The sequence below is a fragment of the Jaculus jaculus genome, chromosome 1 (genome assembly GCF_020740685.1).
Source record: "Jaculus jaculus isolate mJacJac1 chromosome 1, mJacJac1.mat.Y.cur, whole genome shotgun sequence".
NCBI classification, from domain to species: Eukaryota; Metazoa; Chordata; class Mammalia; order Rodentia; family Dipodidae; genus Jaculus; species Jaculus jaculus.
This window is the reverse complement of record NC_059102.1, coordinates 336,079,321-336,104,414: the sequence shown is the minus strand read 5'-3', so window position 1 is coordinate 336,104,414 and position 25,094 is coordinate 336,079,321. Positions and strand designations below refer to the sequence as shown.

At 40.6% G+C, this 25,094-nt stretch overlaps 1 protein-coding gene across 3 annotated transcripts in view; it reads right to left on the bottom strand.

Annotated features, from left to right (window-relative positions):
• Positions 1 to 505: 505 nt before the first annotated feature.
• Cenpf (centromere protein F) overlaps positions 506 to 25,094 on the bottom strand; it is a 63,473-nt gene continuing 38,884 nt past the window's right edge. The window contains exons 11-19 of one of the 3 annotated variants that reach the window (XM_045146125.1): positions 23,864 to 23,999; positions 17,667 to 21,040; positions 13,066 to 15,867; positions 11,960 to 12,112; positions 11,398 to 11,557; positions 10,139 to 10,609; positions 7,542 to 7,720; positions 1,120 to 1,353; positions 506 to 1,013 (exon numbers count right to left, since the gene is read on the bottom strand). In XM_045146125.1, coding sequence (XP_045002060.1) covers positions 1,132 to 1,353; positions 7,542 to 7,720; positions 10,139 to 10,609; positions 11,398 to 11,557; positions 11,960 to 12,112; positions 13,066 to 15,867; positions 17,667 to 21,040; positions 23,864 to 23,999 — 7,497 coding nt within the window. In that variant the 3' untranslated portion in view covers positions 506 to 1,013; positions 1,120 to 1,131. Of the gene's footprint in view, positions 1,354 to 7,541; positions 7,721 to 10,138; positions 10,610 to 11,397; positions 11,558 to 11,959; positions 12,113 to 13,065; positions 15,868 to 17,666; positions 21,041 to 23,863; positions 24,000 to 25,094 lie in introns of all 3 variants that reach the window. The other 2 variants (XM_045146123.1, XM_045146127.1) reach the window with 2 other exon arrangements.

Sequence of the window (25,094 nt, the reverse complement as noted above, 5' to 3'; positions counted from 1 at the left end):
TACCTTGATTCAATGATAAAAGGGCTCACTCAAGTCAAAAAGATGTGATATAGAAACTGGGTGTGTTGGCGCACGCCTTTAATGCCAGCACTTGGGAGGCAGAGGTAGGAGGATTACTGGGAGTTCAAGATCACCTTGAGACTACATAGTGAATTCCTGGGCTAGAGTGAGATCAGGCCTTGAAAAAACATAAAATTAAACAAAAGATCTGATATAGGACAAAATACCTGCATATTTTTAAAGCTCTATCATCAGTAGACTGATGGAAAATACCCCACACCTGTAGCCTTGGTAATGTGATTAATGAGCACACTCCAGACACTGAGCAGGACAGGTTATATTCCCATACAACCTTTATAACCAACATCCTAAGTCATCTTATATAACTGGTATCATACATTCAAAGATCTGTTTCATTTGTTCTAATATTTTCACTTTTATAAGAGGCTGTTTTATTTAGCAAGAAATAGTGTGAATATTCATATCTTCATATTTAGGGAATAAATTTTGCAAAAAGATAATTTTTATTAGAATGTATTTTAATACATCACCAGATATATCAAACTGTACTGGTCTTAAAGGAAAAAAAATATCACAATGACAGTGAACATGATCTATGCCACCTCTAAGAAGACCACATGCAAACTAACTAGAAATAAATACACTCCTCTCACTAGCCCCCCACATATATATATATACACACACATATATACAGAAACAACAATTTATAAAACACTAGAAGAAAAAGATAAACATACCTACATATACAGACTTTCCTTAGAAACATGTAACATAGTTCTCTTCATTTTATTCAGTGCATACTTGTGATCTAAACTTATTTCATGCATAACAAGTTTTCATTTTTTTTTTGCACGTAAAAGCTAATTAATTACCTGTCCCACATTCTTACGCATTTCTATCAAGTACCATCTACTCTAAAGTAGAGATTAATGATAAAGGACAACTAGGACATCAGTGCTTTCAAACTTTTCCAAGGTCCACACATGGGAGACCTATAAATGACAGAATAGAAGGAGTTAGTTTTTCCTCATTTGATCCAGTGCTTGCTGATAAAGCAAAGTCCCCACTAGCAGAATGTCATCTTTTGACTACCACCACCTTCTAAGCTCCTCACTGGACCCGGCAGTTTTCACTGCTCTTGGCGTCAGGTCTGGTGTCTGGCGAGGGGGCAGTGAGGCATTCCCGCTTGGTTCTCAGGCCCTCCCTAGGGCTCTCCGCAGAGCTTCTGTCAGGAACATTATTGGTCGTGAGAGACTTCACTGGCAGTTCTGGGAAGACAATGCCTGAGTCCGCTGGGCTTGGCTGAGCAGCTTTGGCCTGCAACATACACATCTGTTAGAGGGTTAAATCCAATCCATATTGCTTTTTTTTTTTTTGGTTTTTCAAGGTAGGGTTTCACTCTAGTCTAGGCTGACCTGGAATTCACTCTGTATTCTCAGGGTGGCCTCCAACTCATGGTGATCCTCCTACCTCTGCCTCCTGAGTGCTGGGATTAAAGGTGTGTGCCACCATGCCCGGCAGCTTTTTTTTTTTTTTTAACTTTAATTTTTATTTTGCTTTGCAGTACTGAGGACTGAACCGAGGGCAAAGAGTCCAACACTGAGCTACATCTCCAGAGAGTCTCACTAAGTTACTCAGGCTAGCCTCAAACTCATTCTGTAAGCCAACAAGGCCTTGAACTTGTAAGCTTCCTGCCTCGGCCTCCCAAGTAGCAAGAGTTACAAATGTATGCCAGTAGGCCCAGCTCACATTCACATTCCTATGACACTGCCACCCAGGTGTGAGCTCTTCCATAGGACAGGTTTACTACTTTCTTCTCCCAGAACAGACTACACCTAATAGAGTTAGGATGTCACACATAACCTCTAACAAACCCCAAACTTCTCCTCTGACACTGATGACCAAAGCCTTGTGCCCAGGCAAGTCTGGCATTTCAGAACAGAAGGTAAGCCCTCTGACAACAAAGATTCCGAACACCCACCATGTGCCTGACCATGTAAATTACTGACATAGTAAATGTGCAATAAATTCCTAATTAAAAACTAAAAGTTGCCTCCTTGCTCTTGAATGAATCCCTGCTGCATTCACAAAGAACACATTCCAGGGCAGAAGCTATACTTACACATCCAACACCAAAGACCTGGTCCTCTATGACAGTATTTTAATCGTTCTCCTCATACTGGGTTTGGATTTTAGTAGAGGACACTACCCAATAATAATGTGTGGAAAATGAACCCTCTCTACAATATACTATCTTTTAGAAGAAAATAACTCTGTCTCAAAGAGTCTGAGACCTTAAGAAACTACTGAGAGGGTGTGGAGGCTGGTGAGCCAAGGGTGATTGAGAGATCATCTAATAGTGAAAAAAGTTAGTTCTAGGCCAGCCTAGGCGAGAGTGAGACACTACCTCAAAAAGAAAAAGAAAAGAAAAGGAGGGTAACATGGAGTGGGTGTGATGGTACACAATTACAGTTATAGCTACTTGTGAGGTGAAGCAGAAGGTCTAGTTGAGCCCAAGAGACTGAGGCACATCTCCTGGTGGCATAGGCCTATCATGCCAGCTCTCAGGAGACCAAGGCAGGAAGATGTTAGCTCTAATCCAGGCCAGTCTGGGTAACTTGGGTGTCTCAAAATAAAATTTTTAAAAAGGGTTGAGGATGTAGCTCAGTGGTAGAGCACTTGTCTAACATTCATGAAGTCACAGATTCAATTCCATTCAGTATGGCACGAAAGAAAAAAAAAACTAAATAAATATAAGAAAAAAAAGAAAGACTTGTCTATAACAAGGGCAGATAGGTATTTTGTATAGATGTCAGAAAGTAACTACGTGACAGATACTCCAGAGGCAAATGACCTTGAACCTCCTTCTGAAACAAGAATGGAAATTATTTTTCCATTTATATTCTTTACATAGGATGTATGGAACATTAAAGGGCAGTTAAACACTTTTCATTACAGAAAACACAGTGAATGTGGCCAGCAGATCAAATGCTGGAGAACTTGCTTCTATCTCAGATCATGTGTACAGCAGTGGGGAAAAGAAGGGAGGGAGGGGCCTTTGTAGGACTAGGAGTTAGTGGAAAATTACCATCCATGGAAAGTTGAAGGAAAAAAACTCAGAGTGTCACTATTCATCCCCCACCCCTTAGGAGAAATAGAGATATCAGAGGCAAGCATTTCACTTAAACTTCCAGATGTAGGTGTATCAGATCTTAGATTCACAGAGAGGTTGAAAGGAGGAAGAAAAGGTAATTGAAAGGGGGAGGACTGACCGCAAAGGGAATAATGAATTGAGTCAACAAGACTTCATCCCAGTCAAATCCCTAAAGTACATTCTCTAGCTTCTCCCTCCAGGCTCAATTTCTTGCATACTGATTGTGTAAATTACACTCTGATCACAATTAACACTGTGGATTAATCTTCATGTAAATGTTACCTTCCAAATGATCCACAATCAGATGAGGGATAAATGAGTTAAGTTTTTAATCTGTTAAGATAGTACAGCCTGTTGCTGAAGACTCCACATGCTTGGGCTGCAAGTCCACTGAGAAATCCTGCTGGAACTGAGCTGATAACCTCCCCCATGTAGACCAGCTGACAGAAAGATGGAAGAAGCCATTCTACATGCAGTTCAATGAGAGAAAGAGATATCACCAGTGAAGATACTCAACAGTGGACACTGCAAGCCTTATAATTGGCCAGCCAGGCCAAATGAGCCAACGGGTGCAATAGTGGCACGTCTGCAATGGTGGAAACCAACTGCCCTCCAATTGGACTGGAGGCCCGCTCCATGGGAGGGAATACATCCCTGATACTGACAGGGTAGTAATGAGCCCTAGGGGTGTAACATCTGCTGATGTCTGGATAAATGTACATACCAAGCTTATCAAACTGCCCAGGAAGCACTTCTCTTAATATTTATAGCCTTATATTAACGCTACTCTCACTTTGGGTAGAGAATCTTCTCTTTTCAGATGGCAGTGATCTTGGAATGACTCAGAAGGTATCATAATGCTGGAAAGAAGTGACTAGAGTACTGAGTAACATCTCAATCACACCTTCCAAGGCTCAGGGTCTAATGTGGAAGAGGTGACAGAAAGAATGTAAGAGCCAAAGGAAGGGTAGGACTCCTTACAATGTGCTCCCTCCAGACACAAAATGGCCTCGATATCCATGATGTCATAGTGCCTGACACTACCTAAACAAGACCATCATAAGAGGAGGAAAAGATCATGACATCAAAAGAAAAGACTGATTGAGACAGGGAGGGAATATGATGGAGAATGGAATTTCAAAGGGGAAAGTCAGGGGGAGGGAGGGTATTACCATGGGATATTTTTTATAATCATGGAATGTTAGTAAAAATTAAGAAAAATTTTTTTAAAAAAGATAGTACAGCCTTACCCAATCTTACCATGATTATCAGCAGCCACAATGGGGAGAAAATGAGAACAAGATATGGATGGTTCTGTGACACAAACCTTACTAGCAGGGGAAAAAAAATCCAAGGTCACCACAAAACTGAAGACTGATATTCCTAGCTTTACTTTCGGGGCACTCACTATTTTAGGCAGCTCTTGTTCTCATAGAGAACCCACTCCTCAGCATTGTTGTTAGGCAGCAGGAGTTATGTCCACATAAGAGAGACAAACGGACTACCTGGGGGAAGGGGAGGAAACTGCACCAAAGCCATGCATGATGAGCTTACAATTTAGTGGCCAGTCCAACTTGCAATGACCAAGTCCATGTTTATGAGATCAAATCTACAATTACTAGCTCTCTGGTCCCCAGATGAGAATTTCTTGGACTTCTTCAGTGACCAAATAAACAAAATGATGCTCACTCAATGCATTTTGCCCATTCATCCCCCTTGAACTCAGATGTTAGCAAAAAATTATCTCAAATAGTTCTCACCTTAGAGGAGAGCTCACAGTCCCGAGTTCTGATGTTTTGGGGAGGGTGGGGCGGGGGAGTGGTTCAAGCTAAGATCTAGCTCAGACTGACCTGGAATTTACTATGTAGTCTCAGGGTGGCCTCGAACTCATGGTGATCCTCCTACCTCTGCCTCCCAAATGCTGGGATTAAAGGAGTGTACTGCCATGCCTGGCTCCCAAGTTTTGAATTTTTAAGTGAATGATAGCATGCACTTATAAGCTCAAGTGAGCTTTAAACAGCAACTGAGAAAATGCTGACTTAAACTTAAATAACTAGGCTAGGTTTTGAAGAATGTGAATCTTATCATACCCTATACCCTCTTCTCAGGACAAACCCCTCACAACTTATTTGCCAGCACACAAAATTGCTTAGCAATTTATAACTACTGGTGCCAAATGGACTGCACGTAGCACATGCAGAAAACACAAATCTGCAAGAAACCATAGTTACTGCTCTGTTCCAAGAAGCTCCACGGCAGTGTAGAGCATGGGCCCCCTAGTGTGCAAAACTCTTTTTTCTAGATAATAAATTTGAACAACACACACAAGCTGCTTTTATCATCATTTCCTCATAAAAGAAAGAGGGAAGAAAAAGACCCATGTGGTGACTTCATGACTACTTCCTAACTTACCTTTATAAAAAGACACTTCAAGATAATAATCACAGCTCCATACATTCAGCAGATATTTGTTGAATGCCCAGAATGTTCATTAGACAGGAAGATACAGATAAATCAGACATAATCAGCTACCTACTCCTTCTGCAATCAGAACACAGACATTTGAGCAAGTAGTAAAACAAGGGAGCTGCCTTGTGACCGTGCAGTCCACGCTAAGTACCTAGTTTCCTATCTTAAGGGAGTCAAATGCTTCACTTGCAGTGTTTAAATCTCAAACAGATGAGTATAGATATGGCATGAGTATTACTGAGGGGGAAGGAGATTTCCCAGTCACTCATTTAATAAATGGCAGCACATACCAGGAACTCAAAGCTGACTCTTGGCAAAGCGGCCCAGTGGCTATCCTGTGGCTAACCGTTCTGGCAAAGCTTCCTAGCTTCACTCTTTTGGGGGCATGCACTGTTTTAAACAGCATTTCTTTCTTGTCATCATAGGAAAGATAGGAACCACTCCACAACACACTATTTCTCAGCATTGTTGTTGACTGTGTTTAGCAATTATACCCAGATGAGAGACAGGCAGAATTGGTATCTGGGGAATGGAGGAAAGAGCACAAAAATGGCATACTCTTTCTAATACAAGGAATGAATGGCTCCACTTCAGAGTGAAAGAAAATCTTGAGACCGAGCTGGACAAGGTGGTGCAAACCTTTAATCTCAGCACTCAGGAGGCAGAAGCGGAGACTGCTGTGAGTTCAAGGTCAACTTGGGACTACAGAGAAAGTTCCAGGTCAGTGTGGGCTTGAGTGAGACCCTACCTCGAAAAACAAAAAAACAAAACAAAAATCCTAAGACTCTTTCTTACTCTTATACATCAACTGAAACAAACCAATCTGCAAATGTTTTCTTGTTTTGATACAAATATTCACGATGTCTGCATTTTCTTACCCCAAATCTTCAAAGGACATGCTTGCTCTCTTATAAATTGTAGACTTCTTCAAGCTACTCTAGCAGTTTCCAGTATTATTCCCAAGCACTTCCCAGACTGAGAAACAAATATGTGGTAGGAGGGTGGGTGTGGAAGGAAATTAAGAGAGTAAGGAGTAAACCTGAAGAGTTTAAGTCTTCAGTCTCACTTTCTTCATTCTTACCATACTGCTATGGATTAATGAGAAAGAGCTGAATAGAGGGCCAGGGATGTAGCTCAGTGGATAAGAGTGCTTGCCTGTGTTCAATTTCTACTCCTGTATAAACAGGATATGGTAGCTCATGCCCGTTTCACAGCACTGATAGAGGTGGAGCCAGAAGAATGAGTAGTTCAAGGTCATTCGCTACTACATAGCAAGTTCTAGGTCATCCTGGGATATAAGGAGACCCTGTCTCCATACAAACAACAACAGAAAAAACACATGTATGATAAAATACATTGATGATGCATACATAAATGGTAGCTGCAGAAATGAGTCATAGTATCTGGAACAAAATCAGTTTAACAAATATTTTCCATACATACTTTAATACTTTCCAGGCTGTTCATAAGATGCACAGAGGCCATTAAGATCCTGATCTATCTTCCATAGTCACAACAAAGAAGTTCACAGAAGCATCTATTTTTATTAGTTATTTTGCAGAAAATGAAAAATTAATAAAAGCCATAAAGAATTAGAAGCTAGGGAAACAAATGAGTGTGAAAAATCTGAGTGTGTGTAAAGCTTGTGACCATAATGAAAACTACCTTTTCAAATTCTTCAGCAGTCAAGCTTGGAGCTTTCTGACAAATGCACTGAGTTTTCCTGGAGCAGTACCATTTCCTAGCAAGCTATTTATAAGTAGCCCTTTGGGAAGAAGATAAGACTGGACCTTAGGACAACGTGATGGGTAGCCTTGGGTTTGCTCAAAAGCATACAACCTGGCTCAGTTAACACCAATTCCCAGAATGCCACACAGGAGATGATATTCAGCTTTACCTTGTGTGATCTGCTGCCACCAGCTGTTGGTTTTGAGGACTCTGCAACATTTTCTTTGCCCTGAGTTAGGGAGGACTGGACAATCTTCTGTGCAGCAAGGCGGGGGCTAGTCCTGGTTGCCATGGTTGTTCTCCGCAAGACATACGGGCTTGTTTTCCCTGTTGGGATGTCAGCAAAACCTAAAGGGCAGAAAAGCTTCCCATCAACACTGGTAGGTTCAATTTTATGTACAATAAAAATAGCATTCTCTTGGCAAAGTTTTTTGTTTTTGTTTTTGTTGTTGCTGCTACTGCCAAACTGGGGACAGAGCCCAGGTCTTCGTGAATCTACAAGTTTTCACAAAGATTAAGGTAACTACAAAATAACACTTTCTCCCCTGACACCAGGGACAACATATTAAACTTCAATTTGCGGAATCACCAAATTAAATGAAAAACTAGCAAGTCATATCTTATTAAAAACTTTTTAAAAAATTGGGCTGGAAGGATGGCTTAGCGGTTAAGATGTTTGCCTGCAAAGCCAAAGGATCTTGGTTCAAGTCTCCAAGACCCACGTAAGCCAGATGCACAAGGGGCGCATACATCTGGAATTCATTTGTAGTGGCTGGAGGCCCTGGCGCGTCCATTCTCTCCCTCTCTCTCTCTAATAAATAAATAAATAAAATACATTTCTTTTTAAAAAATCTACAACAGGCAAAAGGGAGGAAGAATCACATTGTACAGAAAAACAAGGTTCTACTACTTCTATATAAATCTTCTTTCATTTTTCTAAGACCTAAAAGCATCAGCAGGCCCTATTATATTATATTAAAGAAAAGAGGGTCACATGAAAAAGGAAAAAGGTCAGCTCTTGGTTGAAGGGAAAATTTGTAAACTAACAGTGCCAGTCTCGTGTAGGGCCAGGTAGAGCATCAAACTGACATTCCAAAGAATGACTCCGAAGTTGCTCACATCTCCCAGAGAGGAACTGACCTGACTGATTACACAGAGAGAAGGCCAACCTCAAAGATCCTGAGAAAGCACACCTCACTCCACAACTGTCTTCACAGCTAACTAAAGGAAATTTTTTTATTTACAAATAAAATCTCCCATCAGGAGGATCACCATGAGTTTGAGAATACCCTGAAACTAGAGTGAATTCCATGTCAGCCTGGGCTACAGCAAGCCCCTACCTCAAAAAATAAAATAAAATCTCCCATCACAGAGATAGCTAAATATTTGAGGGCTACAGTAACTTAAAACACTGTCTCTCCAACCATCTATGATAAAGAATCAGTTTTGGTTTGGGGACGCTGTGTTTGAGGGAGGGGACACGTGATGTGTGTGTACACACGACAGACAGGAGCAGGTCAGGACAACTTTAAGGTGTTAGTCCTTGCCTTCCACCCTGTTCACTGCTCCCTTTGCCAGGGTTTCTAACCCATGATTTTCTGGGAAATTCTGTTTTCACCTCCCATCTCACCATATGCATGCTGGGATTACAGAAAAGACCATGGTATCTTACTTTTCCATGAGAGGTCTGGAGATCTCAACTCAGGTATTCACAATTGTGAGGCAAACTATCTCCTCAGCCACTAAAATTTTGTACATAGTAAATGAAATTAAAGCTAGGCATGGTGGAACATGGCTGTAATCCATGGACTCAGGAGGCAGAGATAAGAAATGACTGTTTTCAAGGCCAGCCTGAACTATGACAACTTGAACGAACTATATGAGGAGACATTGTCTCAAGACACACACACACACACACACACACACACACACACACACACACACACACACAAATAGACTGAATCAATAGGGCCAAAATATGTATGCTTGCAGACTACAACAATGTCAAGTTACTATAAACTTTTAAAACTCTTATTCTCAGAGGTTAGCCCATCGTCCAGTTTGCATACCACCTGTGCCCAGCATGGCTCAAGAAAGGAAAACTTGACTAAGGGATCTCCTCGATTAAAAAGAAAAGATTTCTAGGCCGGAGGCCCTAGTGTGCCCATTTTCTCTCTCTATCTGTCTCTTTCTCTCTCCGTCTGTCACTCTCAAATAAATAAATAAAAATAAACAAGAAATTAAAAAAACATTTAAAAAGAAAAGATTTCTAAGCAGATTTTTAATATTTACAAACCTGCCAACTCTCTTTGAAGCACTGACATTAATTCATCACTCTCACATGGCCATACCAACTTAAAAACAGACTAGTATCTAAGGGTCAGTTAGGGTTACTGAATAATAATCTAAAAAATGAAAGAGAATACTTCTTTCTGTATGTGAACTTTTATACAGAAAAAAAAAAAAAAAAAAGGTGGCTTACCACTTTAGGAGCTTGCCTGCAAAGCAAAGGACCCTGATTCAGTTCCCCAGGACCCAAGTAAACCAGGTGCACAAAGTGGCACATGCATCTGGAGTTTGTTTTCAGTGGCTAGAGGCCCTGGTGTGCCCAGTCTCTCTCCACCTCTTTCTCTATCTCAAACAAGTAAATCAATCAATCAATTTGTGGTTTTGGGTACAGAGATTGGACATTCTTGGTCTCAAGCCTGTCAAGCAGATGTCCTATCCTCGGTCCTGTAATTTTTAAGTGTTATGAAGAACACATACCTTTCTTTACAACTTCTGGGAGTCCCTCTGGCTCAAACTCAATGTCTTCTTCATTATCAGCACAAAGAACTGCAGTTTTGATTGCTTTCCTACTTTTTTTAGAAAAGGTCTCTGGTGTGGGAGGTGTTGGCGCCCCACCTTTCTCCCACATCCCCGTGGACCTCTGCCTCTTGCCTGAAGCTTTATTTCGTCCAGAGGATAACTTCTCACCAACAGAAGGAGTTGTAAATGGTCCTGGAGCAGCTGAGTTTAGCAATGGACTCTGGAGATCACGTTTAGACTGCTGTGAATGCAGATGAGTAACTTGTGTTTCTAGCATCTCTTTGGCTTTCTCTAACTTGTCATGGCTGATAAGCAGTGAGCAGTACTTATCCAAGTATTCATCTGCTTCCTTGGTTTTTTCTTCAAGAGTTTCTTTCAGCTCTTTGATCTCAGTCATTAATTTGTCCACATTATTATCCACAAGAGAATCTGTCCAAAATAAAGTGACACATCACACATAACTTGCTGATGTTCCAATTAACAATGGGCATTTTGAAGCAGATAACCTTAAACCTGCTCTTTGAACTCCTCAGAGGGGCTAGGTAACACTATCTGTGTTCTTACAGTTCAAACATCTCTTATTGGGGAAATAGCACATCAGAACAGTCTAGCAAGTAAATCAACTTCTTATATTTCACCTTTCCTCTATCCATCCTTTTACAAGTGAGCAAATAATTTAAGTAATTATTATGAGGTCTCTGTGGCATGGCTTTGGGAGAAGAGTGGTAGCCAATGACAAGGCAAGTCCCAAAAGGCTATAAAAAACCATTAGGAGGCAACACAGGAGCTGGTGGACATGAGTATGAGAGAACTGTAGAAAGGCAGGAGCCTCAGTCAACTTAATGCTGCCATGGGTAGTATTGAATCCATGATGAAACTCCTAGAACCTCAAACCTACTCCCAGTACATTTCACAACATAGAAGACCACTGACCAGCCCTGCCAAGCTCTGTCTAGAGGACAGATCCACACTATTTATGGTATGTGAGCAAAGAAAGAACTATCAGGTCTTCCTCTGCTGTTTGTGATAGAGAAGAAATAACTATTTCAAAATGTAGGCTTCATTCAGAGTCCTACAATGACCCCAAAATAAAGCCAAAATTCAGAGATGAGAAAATGATGAAATGAACATTAATTCAGAATAGAGTACTAAAAATGGTTTCTAGGCATCATATGGCAAGTGTGCTCTTACGCTGAGATGCCCCGGCTAGCACCCACCTGATTTCTGCTTCTGAGCAGCTTCAAGTTGGGAGATCTCTTTCTGCAACATTTTATTTTCTCCTTCCATCTGTTTACAGGATTTGAGCAACAACTTTATTTTCCCTTGAGCACGTTCAAACTGTTTCTCTAGCTGATTTACATATTTAAAATGGTCTCTCTACAAAACAAATATAATTTCACTTTAAACCTTGAATTTGCTTTTAGAAGCATTTGAAAAAACAATTATGAGACACATTAAAGAATCATATATTTAAAATTGTTTAAAGTAGAACATCCACAAAACAATACCTCTCTCTATTCAGTTCCCAAAGTCTCCCTAGTAGAAAGTGGGATTGTGACATTGCCTCTCTCAGTACCACACAATCATGACAGATTCTAAGACAACATCTCATGGCTCCATCAAGGCCCATGTCAGTGCTACATGGTTACAAGTCATATAAATCTAAGTACAATATAAGCCTTTTTTGCCCCCAATAAACAAACAGTTTGGTACACTACACAATCATCAGTGTACACACCAAATTATAGAGCATAATGACCCTGTCACAGAGAAACTCACTTTGGCACTCTTCAGTTCTTCTACCAACACTTGTGATTCTTCAGTTAGCCTATTCTTCTCTGTAATGAATTCTTCTTTCAGCTCTGTTGTTTTCTGCACCATCTCTTCCATTTCCTTCTGTAGCTTGGCTTCCTCTGTAACCATTGTGTTCACCTGAAATTTAATCTTTGTTAATATGTTTTGGGTGGCCTGTTTAATCAAATATATCACTTGGATATAACTTACTTTAGTCTTCATCAAGAAGCCTAACTCTCCCTTTACTAATTCACTCAATGACATCTACAAAATAAACTAATAAGCTTCCTTTATAAAAGATAGCAATAAGAAAGAACAAGGGGGGTGGAAAGACGGCTTAGCTAAGGTATGCCAACAAAGCTTAACAACAGGAGTTCGAGTCCCCGATACCTACGTAGAGCCAGATGCACAATGTGAGACATGTGTCTGGAGTTTGTCTGCAGTGACTGGAGGCCCTGGCATGACCATTCTCTGTCTCGTCTTTCTGCTTGCTGGCCATGGTGCTACACACCATTAATCCCAGCACTCAAGAGGCAAAGGTAGGATAGGAGGATGGCCTTGAGTTTGAAGACATCCTGAGACTATATAGTGAAACCCAGGATTAAGGACTAGAGCAAGATCCTACCTCAAAAAAGGAAAGGAAAAAGGGAAGAAAGAAGGGAAGGGAAGAAGGGAAGGAGAAAGGAAGAAGGGAAGGGAAGAAGGGAAGAAGAAAGGAAAGGGAAGGGAAGAAGGGAAGGAGAAAGGAAAGGAAAGGAGAAAGAAGAGAGGAGAAAAGAAAGGGGAAAAAAAAGAATAAGGACAGATACTAAGTCTTAAAATACTTCATAAACATTTTAGTTTGATTAATAGAGAATGTTCTAAGGAAAGGTCTTATTTTTAATTTATTTAGTACCTTTGCTTGTCATTAGTTCCTAGACCTCTACTACCTCTCCTATGCCACCGAATCTGCTAGGAACATGCCTCTGCTGAAGTTCTGCTGTAATGCACCTACCCTCTGAAGACAAAGCAGCCTGGCACTGTCTCATTACCCCTAAACTAACAGCCATCTCTTACAAGTTATAAAAGACAAAACCCTTGAAAACACTTACTCTTTCAACAAGGGACGTCTTCTCCATTCTCATCAATTCAAGCTCACTCTCTAGATCGTTGCAAGACTTCTGCAGCTCCTCAAAGGCACCCTGTAAAGTGCCATTTTTGAATTGTAGCACTTGGACCTTCTGCTCCAGTTCTTTGGTCAGATTTCTCAGTTCTAGTTTCTCTTTCTGCCAAAGTTGCTGTTCTCCTTCCAGCTGGGCAAGCTGAGAGATGAGCTGCTTCTGGTCTTTAAGCTGGCCTTCTAACCTGCAGAACTTTTCAGTCGTCTTCTCCAGTTTCTGTTTGCTATCTTCTACTTCCTGAATGAGGCCTTCCATAGAAGACTGCAAATTATGGTAATTACTCTTAGCCTCATCAAGGTCTTGCAGCAGTTGAGCCTTCTCAAGCTCAAGAGAACATACTTGACTATTCAGATTCTGCTCTGTGGTTTTATGGGTCTCTTGGTCATTACACAAGGTGACCATTCTCTCATTAAGTTCTTTTAATTGGGTTTGGAGCATCTCCACTGCAACTTCAGATTCTTTTTTTATCTGTACTTTTTCTTGCTCTTTTTCTTGGAGTAAGTTTTCAACTGAAGAACTTCTTACTTCTAATTCAGATACTCGTTCGTGCTCTTTTTGTAATTTTTTTGTGAGATTTTCATTTTCAGACCTGGTATTAATAAATTCTAACTCCAAGTCTCGCAGGTTTTGGGCCATCCCTTGTATTTCTGCTTTCAGAGTCTCAACCTCTGTTTTGGAATTCTCAGCCTCAAGAACCATAAGCTCTTGGTTTTTCTGTGATAGCTCCAGTTCTCGTTCCAGTTTCTCAATTCTATCTTTAAGCAAATCTGCACGATGCTGACTGTCCTTCAGTTGTTCTACGATCCGTAGCTGCTTCTTCCCATTGGCTTGTATGTGGACTTTCAGCTTTTCAATGCTACATCTCAGCTGGCACACAGCCTCCCCTGACAGGTCTGCACCTGGATCCTCGCAGGTGCTGTCATCTCTCCACAGAGCGGCTACTTCCTCACTGAGCTCTTGAAGCTGTGTATGAAGTGTCTGTACAGCTGCTTTAGCTTCTTCCTCCATCTGCGCTCTGGCCCGGTCCTTGTCCTCCAGCAGACTTCTCAATGAAGTGACCAACGCATCCAGTTCTGATACTTTTCCCTGCTGCTCCTGCAACTGCCGTGTGAGATCAGCTTTGTCAGACCTAACTGCAACAAGGTCTAATTCAAAAGCTCTTCGACTTTCAGCCATCTCATCTACTTGGGCTTTCAGAGTCTCCACTTCTGCTTTGGAATTCTCCGCATCAAGAATCACCAGCTCTTGGTTTTCTTCTGACATCTGCAATTCCCTTTCCAGGTTCTCAACCTTGTCCCTCAGCGAGTCATTTTCTCGCTGGCTTTCTTTCAGCTTCTCTACAACGAGGAGCTGCTTCTTTTCATCAGCCTCAATGCGGACACTTAGTTTCTCGATGCCTTTTCTCAGTTGGTGCACCTCTTCCTGGGTTGAGCCCAGCCTCCCTGCAAACTCACCTTTCTCCATCAATGCAACCTCCAAGGCTTTGGAGATGCTCAGCTTTTCGTGTTCTGACTCACTCAATTTATCCTGTAGGTTTTTGGACTCTCTGGCCAGTGATTCCTTTTCTTTATTCAGTTGTCCAATTTGGCTTTCCAGCTCACCCACTGCCAAAGATAAAGCCTGTGTGTCCTTCTGCAAAGCCTGAAGTTGCTCCTGGAGATGAGTTCTCTCTCTTGTCAGCTCGCTCACTTCAGAGGACAGAGTCTGAATGAGTTCTGTTTTGTCCTTGACCTCAGCCTCCACCATCTCAATGTGATAAACACTCTCCCTTTGGTGAGATTCCAGCTCTTGTATTTTCTCCTTCATCTTTTCAGACATCTGACCCAGTGCTTTGTTTTCTTCTGACACAGTATCTAACTCTCCATGAAGCCTGTTTCTCTCACCTGAGACCACAGACAGCTCTTCTTCAAGATGTACAATAATCTCCTGCTTATTTTCATTGTCTTTTTCTAAACACAACTTCTCTGCTTGCACCACCTCTAAGTCAGCTTCCAGAGAGAAAGAGCATTGCTCAAGTCTAGCTTTCTCGGATTTGACCCTGGTCAGCTCGTTCTCCACTTCAAGAAACCTCTCTTTCCAGTTGTTTTCCATATTGGCTATAGTACCTTCAACAACTTCATTCAGTGATTCATCTGCTCCCATTTCTAACTTAGAACAGAGGCCTTCTGAACTTTCTATTTGGCCTAACTCCTGGTTACAAGAAAAGGACTCCAATTTTTCACTGAAATCAGATTTGTCCTTCTTGAGTTCCTTAACTATTTTCTCCAGTTGAATGAATGTTTCAATCTTGGTCTTTAGCTGTATTTCCCGTACACTAAGTTTTGAATCTACCTCTTTTATTTCATTTAGCAAACTTTCAATTTTTTTGTCCCAGTCCTCTATTGCTTGAAGTAGCTTCAAATTCTCACCTGATGCCTCTTCTTGCAGTTGGAGACTCTGAACCTGATTATCCAGAACCTCCATAGGATTAGGAACAGAGAACAAATCAGAACAGTCCTGGGTTTTGTCTTCTACAGGTGTCTCACAGTTGCTCTCTACGGATTGCTCACTGCACCTCTCTCTGGTGAACCTGCCTCTCTCCAGCTTGATAATTCCAGTCTCTAGACCAAGGTTCTGCTGAACATCCTCACCACAGATCTGATCAGTGCCCTGCGCGTGTGTTTTCCCTGGCACATCTGAAATGCATACTGCTGGATCTTTAGTGTCGCAGCTATCCTTCTGGCACAGAATAGCCTGCAATTGTAACATACACCAAGAATGCATTTTGTTCATCAAGAATCAAACAATCGGGCCTATTACTTTATAGAAAATGACCACATGGGCTCTGCTCGACATGTCATCAACTGGCATATTTCCCATCATATCCTTCTCTCTTTCTCTGCCCAGATATTCAATGCAAACATCCCCGAGGTTCTACCTATGTGCAAAGCACTGGACAAGGGATTGAGAAGATGAACTCTTTTTAGAGAAGTTATTTTATCAACTACATTTTAATATATTGGAAATTTCCTTTTGCTTCCTAGCTAGAAATGTACCAGGCAGCTTTAAATATAAAATTTCTTTGTGATTATCAAATAAGCAGCTAACAAATTCCATATAAATGGTTTAATATCAGCCTCAACCTTTATGATATTGTTTAATAAAATAGGTTTTATGACCAGATTATCAGTACAAGGACTTAATCCTAATCCATCATTTTTCTGAATACATGACATAATTATGCTTCAGTATCCTCTTACCTATAGAAGTAGGGAGCTGTAATTACAGCTATACCTCCTGTAACCTCACCAATACCTATGCCTCCCAACTCAAAAAGGTAGCCAGGCATGGCAGCGCATGCCTTTAATCCCAGCACTCAAGAGGCAAAGGCAGGAGGACCGCCATGACCTCGAGGCCACTCTGAGACTACATAGGTAAATTCCAGGTCAGCCTAGGTTACAGCAAGACCCTAACCAAACCAACCCCCCCCCAAAAAAGGGCAGACAGAAGACTCAAACTGTACAGCATTGGTAATTCAGCTAGTCAAATAGAAGATAAAAATCATAATCAACAAGTAAATAAAAAATAAAAATTCTCTTTAAATGACTAACAGCCACTAAGATTTGTGAACTGTTGGAAAATTATTAATATATAAACTAATTCCTATTTTAATTAATGACTATGCTATGTTGAAACATTAAAAACAGCTGAGAGGCTAGGCAGTGGCTCAGTGGCTGAAGGCACTTGCTTGCAAGCCTGCTCACCTGAGTTCTATCCTCCCCAGCACGCATGCAAAGCCACACACAAAGTGGCAGTGCCCAGGCCTGTGATTATATATCAATGGAGAGATCCAGAAGAATCAAAGGCCAGCTAGTCTGGAATATGCAGTGGCTAAACATCATAGACTTCGTCTCAAAGAAGGTGGAAGGAAATGACAGAGATCTTGAGGAATTCCTCTGACCTCCACAGGTGTCATGTGTGCAACCATACACACACACTCAGATAAAAATAAATAAGGAGCTAGAGAGATGGCTCAGCAGTAAAGGTTCTTGCTTACAAAGCCTGCCATCATGAGTTCAATTCCTCAGAATCCAGGTAAAGCCAGACACACTCAAAGAGGTACATGCATTTGGAGTTCTTTAATACATACATAAAAATGTTTTTTATAGGTAAGTAATCGAAAAGGGCACAAGGATTAACCTCTTTTATTACAATTCATAAGCTATTAATATGTGTACCTTATTAACTCAATGTAAGCACACATTATAAAGATCTGAATCCATAATATTCAGCCTTTAAAAACATTTCTGTAATTTCCTACATAATAGTATTTAATTGCACAATATTTAAAAGTGAATCACCACAGAAATTTATTACTGAGTTATTCTGTTCTAGAGTACTGATAGACTTTGGGAAACTTTTGTGCATTTAACTTCCCTAAACTCTAATAATAATCTAGTTATAGATTCATGTTGATTTCTGTTCACCAACATTTACTGGGTGCGTACTAGGCACATAAAGTAAGAAACAGCGCGTATATCCCAGGTACTTACATCTTCCATGTCGGTGCCAAGCAAAGACCGAGAACTTAAATCCAGCCCTTGCAGCTGGAGTCGCGCTACTTCAAGCTCGAGGGACAAGTGTTTCGTCTGCTTCTTTTCTGCCTCCAATTTGGACTCCATCTCCAAAGTCACACTTGTCAGCTTCTGTTGCCACTGTTCATTTTCTGACAAATACTGTTTCCTAAGGCAGTCAAGCTCAATTCTTTCAGAACTTAATAACTGTTCAAGCTCTTGAATCTCCTTATTTTTCATAATCTCTTGACTCTCAATTTTCTCTCTCAGACTCTCGAGGGACTGCAAGTACACCTGACAGAGGATCTCAAGTTCCTCGACAGTCCTCACAGAAGCAGATGGCATTTCTTTCTCAGTCAGATTTTCCTCCTCCAGACTGCTATAAGACACTTCATCTACATTACAAGGGTTTGCTGAAACATTCCCTTCTAAATTACTCAAAAGAGAGATGTCTCCTGTGTGATCTGAAACATCTTTGCAAAAAGATTCTCTGTAATTTGTCAGACTAGGGCTGTCTGTCACACAGGAGAATGACAGTGACAGATGCTCCTCCTCAGGTCCGTGCTTCCTCTCCTTTACCAAGTCACCCTCCAAGTTTCTCAGACTCACTGACAAGGCTGAATTTTCAGCCTTTAAGGTGTCAACGTAAGAACGCAGCTCCGACATCTTAGAGCTCACTTGACAGTACTGATCGTGTAGAATTTTGTGCTCACTTTGTAAGCATGAGAATCTCTCTTGTAATTGAGCAAACTGCATTTCAACTTCTTTGTTTGACAAATTCATTTGCTCACTGAAACTGCTATTGTCCAAAGGATTCAAGGACACAGATGCGTCGTCATTTTGTTGCTTATTCTGTTGTCCACCAAACTTACCATCTGACATTTCTTTCACTAACTCACTTTGCAAAACACCATTTTCATCATTTAGTACTTTCATTTCCTTTACTAGTTTCTCCACCTCTTCTGCCATTTTACTAGTTGCTGTGATACACTCTGACCGGGAGTCATTTAGCTCAGACTCCAGCTCCAGTTTTTCCACCTTCAGTACTTCACACATTTTCTCTAACTCATTCAGCTTATTCATAGCTGTCTGTAGAGAGCAGTGCAGCTGCACATTGTCCTTCTGACTTGATGACAACTCATGAAGCACTGAAATATACTGTTCAGCCACATCTATTTCACAGTCTTTTAGGTCACTGTTTTCCTGTGACTGACTGTCCTGTAAATTGCTAGTTCCTAACTCTCCTTTGTCTGTCTGTAATTTCTGCTGCAGGCTTTCTTTCTCCTTCTCACTTTCTTCAAGCTTTAATTCCATAAACCTTATCAAAGCTTCTAGTTGTACCAAGTGTGCCTTGTACCTGTGTGGAGAAGTATCTTTAATATCAAGATCCATCTGATGCTGGTAAATACACTTCTCTATCTCATTTTCTGGTTCTTTCATAGAATCCCTATCTGGATCTAATTCTAGATATTTCTGTTTACTCTTTGTTAACTCTATTAGTCGTTCATTCTCTTGTAAGAAGTCATTAACTTCTTTTTGCATTGCAATTTTTTCTTCCTTTAAAGTCCTAATTTCTTGCTTCAAGCTTTCAACTTCACTCTTAGAAGTGTTTTTCATGTCTGTAATCTCAGATCTCAGGGTGTGTTGCACTAACTCCAACTCTAGGGCTAGTTTCTCATTTTGCTCTTTGGAAGAAGCTAATTTTGTTGAAGATTCTTGCTGCTCCTGTGCAAACACTTCTTTTAGTTGCTCCAGCTCAGCTGTCCTACTTTCGCAGACACTGGTGCGCTCACTGAGCACGCACTCCAACGCAGTGCTCTTCTCCTCTGCTGCTTTGTACTGTTCGCTAAGAGCTTCCAAAGCACTCCTGGTTTCTTCACACTGTTGGAATAAAACAAATCTTTCCTGCTTGTACTGATCAGATAGCTGTGAAATGCTTTTTTCTTGTTCCTCTACACAGTTTGAAAGTTCCTCATTTTTTTGGAGTAAATTCATTTTCTCCTGCTTTAAGGTTTCATTAATTTCTCTGAGCACCCCATTCTCTTGGGTCAGCTCTTCAATTTCCTTTTTGCTTAGGGAGATGATTGAGCTCATTTCCTTCTTCTCAGCACCCAGAGTTTCAGTCAGAAATTGTAGCTCCTTCAAAGTGTCTTCAAGCAGATAACTATTCTTTTTTAATTCTTGAATCTCTGTTTGCTTAGCTTGCAACTTTTCTTTCAAAAATTCCAACTCCTTTTCCTTGTTCTCTAGGGAAATTAAAGTTTCAGCAACAACATTCTGATGAACAGGAGACTCTTCTTGCAATTTACTAATGTTCGGGCTGGTTTCAGACACAAAGCTTTGATGAATTTGTTCTGCCTTCAGGAAGTTTTCTTCTCTAATCTGTACCAACTGTTCACCTAGCTTTTGCAGACCAGAGTTAATCTGCTTTTCAGATTCCAAGGAAAATTCAGATGAAGCTTCTCTGTGTTGTGAGATGGCTGAATTATTTGGACTTTGGTATGCATCTACATGGCATTCATTCCTCTCTAAGGAAATACTTCCTTGTTCTGCTATGGTGTTTGAGAAGGAATTGTTCATTGCAGGCCACTGTTCAAAAGCCAAAGACTTTTTCTGATGGTCCTCATTTGTCACAAGAGAAGCATCTCTGAATCTGAGCAGATCCTGCAGGTTCTCATAGTCAGCATGCAACTCTTGGTACAGCTGGTCTTTGGCTATTATTTCACTTGACATTAACTGAAGTTTCTGTTCTAAACCTTCAATTTGCCCAGTCAGCTGAGATGTTTTCACACACATATTTTCTATTTCCTTCTGATGTTTCTGATCTGAAAATTCTGCTTTCTGCTGCAGTTCCAGGTAAGCCTGTTTCTGTGTCTCCACCTCTACCAACTTGCTGTCTATCACATTGTGAAGGTTTCTAATCTCTACATTTAGGTTTTCTCTTTCCATCTCTAGTGTCCTTACTCTCTCATTGTACTCATGACATTTTATCTGTTGTGTCTTGAGGCAGGTTTCTAAATGATTAATTTTACTCTGTAATATTTCCTTTTCAGATTCTACTTGATTGATAAGTTTTTCCTTTTCATTTTTCTCTTCTTTCATGTCTTCATATTCTTTCTTGTTTAGCTCCAAAGTATCCAGTAAAGCTTTGCACTCCTTCTCTATCTTGCTCAATTTATCATTCAGTTGTTCAATATGATGTTCCCTTTTCTTCAAAAGGTCTTGAGAACAATCTCGCTGCTGTTCCAAATCCACCAAAGCAAGTCTTAGTTTCTCTAAAGTCAAGGAGTTTTCTTGCTGGTTTATTTTTTCCTTAAGATCTCTTAACATGGTTTCCTGAGAAGTGTTCTTAGCTATTAAAACAAACAAAGTTGTCAGTGCTTTTAGTAAATACCTATTCTATAAAAACTCTACTCTAGAGTTTGGGGTATAATACAGTGGTATAGTAATTGCTCAACATGTTTGAAGCTCTAAGATACAATCCCAGAAACACAAAAAAGTAAAAATTATTAAGAATTCTGAATTCAAAGCAGTAAAAGAATTAATAAAAGCAATCTTAAGAGTCTTAAGCCCTGTTAAAATTGTCATTGTATGCCGGGCATGGTGGCACATGCCTTTAATCCCAGCACTCAGGAGGCAGAGGTAGGAGGATCGCCATGAGTTCAGGGCCACCCTGAAACTACATAAATTAATTCCCGGTCAGCCTGGACCAGAGTGAGACCCCACCTCGGGAAAAAAAAAAAAATTGACATTGCTGCATGAGTCCTTCTTGGAAGTGGAGCACCTGATAATGACTTAGGTTTATATCAAGGGAGAGAAAATGGACATTTTAAGGATCATAATACACTTGATAATATCTCAAGCAGCTTAATATACACATTGTACAAAATATTAAGGAGTTATTTTCTTGAACACTCAAAACTATTTCTTTTTTTTTTTAATTATTTATTTATTTATTTGAGAGCGACACACACAGAGAGAAAGACAGGTAGAGGAAGAGGGAGAGAATGGGCGTGCCAGGGCTTCCAGCCACTGCAAACGAACTCCAGACGCGTGCGCCCCCTTGTGCATCTGGCTAATGTGGGACCTGGGGAACCGAGCCTCGAACCGGGGTCCTTAGGCTTCACAGGCAAGCACTTAACCGCTAAGCCATCTCTCCAGCCCAAAACTATTTCTTTATATGTGTCTTTATTTTATTTGACAGAGAGAGAGAGAGAGAGAGAGAGAGAGAGAGAGAGAGAAGCAGATAGATAAAGAGAGAATGGGCACGTTAGGCACTGCAAACTCCATACAATTGCGCCCCCCACCCCCACCCCGTACATCTAGCTTACATGAGTACTGGGTCCTTAGGCCTCACAGGCAAGTGCCTTAACTGGTAAAGTCATCTCTTTAACCCTTGTTTATATGTCTTTTATCTGCAACCCCCCCCCACACACACATCTGTTTTAGTTAATCAGAGAAATGCTGGGAGAATGACACTAAGATGAAAATAACCTAATTTCCTCTGAGGTCATTCTGATGTACTAGAAAAGTAACCTACCCACCATTTCAGCCCACAATCGACAATGTATGTACTTCTGTAACCATCAAGATCTAGATATGAATAATCTTAGGGAAAAATGCCATCCCACATTCTGGCCTGGTAAGAATGGTGAAAAGATTAGATGCAACTGGAATCTCCCATTACCACCTGTTTTCTGTCCTAACCCCAGTCTACCTACTTCATAAAAGCATTTTTTCACGGAGGAGTGATGAAAAAGCTTCACACTCCTCATGTACATTAAGGGGTAAGAGTGACATCTGCAACAGCAAATAAAATATAGCATATGTCTTACATGCAATACTAAAAAAGAAACTATGTATTTTTCTAAAACACTGACGATCCCAAGCCTATACACTGAGAGGTAATGGTTTACAGGATCAGTACTCCAAGTGCCTCAATCTATGGTACTCTTGAGGATCTCAAACAATGACACTTTTGACCAGTCCTGAAAAATGTACCAGCCATTATACATTCTAATTGTTTTTCCTCAGGAAATCTCCAAACCAATAGTTCTATCAATTGCTGCAGGAAATGGAAAGCTGTCTTGGATAGATTCCCAGCTACTTGGGAAGCTGAAGCAGGAGGATTACTTGCACCCAGGAGTTCCAGGCCAGCCTGGGTATTGTCATGGGGGGATGAGAGGAAGGGAGCAAAGGATTGGAAAAAAAAAAAATTAGTCTTAGTATCACACATACACAGACTAGAGCTAAAAGAAATCCTAGAAACGCAAATACTCCAGGAAGAACAAAGGAAATGTTATATAAAGATACGGCATAAGGCTAGGAAGATGGGTCATTGGTAACAGTGCTTGCCATGCAAGCACGGAGGTCTGAGAAGGCCTGATTCTTGGAATTCAATTCCCCAACATCCATATACACAGCTGGGCATGGCCATGCATGCCTCTAATGCAAGTCCTATAGTAAGCAGAGAACTACAGGGGCTTGCTGGCAAGCCAGCAATGACTGAAAAGTATAGGTAGATCTAGGTTTAGTTAAAGACTTCATCTTAAATGAGTAAGCAGATAAACGATGGAGGAAGGATACCCAATGTTCTCCTGTGCCTCCACATGCATGCATGGAGTGCACATTATCTGCATGCACACAAGTATGCACAAAGCAAAAAATATGTAGGACAAAGAAACAAATGATGGAATCATTTGGGGTGTGTAACAAAATACTTTGACTTTTTAAACCCAGGAAATAAAAATCATTCAGTCAAGTCAGTCATCAAAATACAATGGTCATTATGGGGTTGAAAAACAGGGTTTTTCCAATTCTAAGGGAAATGGTAATGAGTGAGGCGGCCTGGATGTAATAAACAAATACTCTTGAGACACAAAGGATGGCCCTCTTGGGTGAGAGCACTGACGATTTAGTATTCTATGGGTAATATTTACCCTCTGGTTTCAAAGTAGTGAAAACCACCCAGTTTTTAATTCAATGTGTTCCAACTTTTAAAAGACCAACTATCACTCTGAAAACTAAACAGTGGTAGAGAAACTTTCCTATCAACTGTAGGTATCTTTTTTATTGAATGTATTTTAAAAAAAAAAAATCAAGGTGGTTTCTCCAATGTGCTAATATCATCCATTCTTCCTAGGCAAATAAGACTCACCTAACACTAGTGTCCTTACCTCTCATTTCTTCTGCGAACTCCTGGCTCTGACTGAGACACAGTTTGGCTTTCCCGAGTTCTTCCTCCAGGCGGCAGACCTCTTTGGCTCTTTCTTCAGAGTGACTCCTAAGGAGACTGTTTTCCTTCTTCACTTCCTAAAACACACATTTTGTTTGTTATAATTAAAATCTCAATCAAGTCATGACTTCTGCCTTAAAAGGGTCCTTAGAAGAACTGTCTCTATCTCTCTTGAGCAGAAATCACTTTTTCCCTGCAAGCAACTAATAATGGCCTAACAAATAATGGCATAAATAGAAATCAAAATAAAAGTCTAGAATTCAAATCTAAGGATAATCTTTTTCCTTCAAGAAATACATGTCTTTGAGCTTTGTGGTTATGTGTGTGTGTAAATTAAAGGAGCTAACTTACAAGAAAAAGCCTATTTACATGATGACCCAAGACAAAGCTACAAATTCCTAACAAATTTGATTGGTGCTAGTAAACTATAACAGTCCAATGGCAACTTTTTTGTTTTTCACTGCAAATCTATCTAATTATCTTTAACAAATGCTGTCATCAAGAAATTCTAGTGGGTAAAGTGCTTACACAAGCATGAAGACCTGAGTTTGGATCCCCAGCACCCATGTAAAAGCCAGGCATAACAGGACACACCTGTAATCCCAATGCTGGACAGGCAGAGATAGGATGACCTCTGGATCTTGCTGGCTTGGTAGTCTATCTGAAATCAGTAAGTTCCAGGAATAATAAAACCCTGTCTTAAAAACTTAGGTGGAGGACTGTAGAGATGGCTTAGCAGTTTAGGTCTTCTGCCTACAAAGCCTTAGGACCCAGGTTCGATTCCCCTGCACTCAAATAAGCCAGATGCACAAGGGAATATATATGACTAGAGTTTGTTTGCAGTGGCTAGAGGCCCTGGCAAGACCATGCTCTATCTGCCTCTCTCCCTCAAGATTAATTAATTTAAAAAAACTAATGTGGGAAATAATTTAGGAAAACACTCAACATCAGCTTCTGGCCTCCACATGCATGCCAACAATGTGCATGTGCACCCTCAAACACAAATGCATGCTGCAAACCACACACACAAGTAAAATTGTAATATGTTTACAATGTTCAAGATATTGAAATATGCACTATAAAAAATGCAGGAGCTGTAGAGATGACCCAGGAGGTAAAAGTGTTTGCTGAACAAACATGAGGACCAGAGTTTGGTTCCCCAGAACCCACAT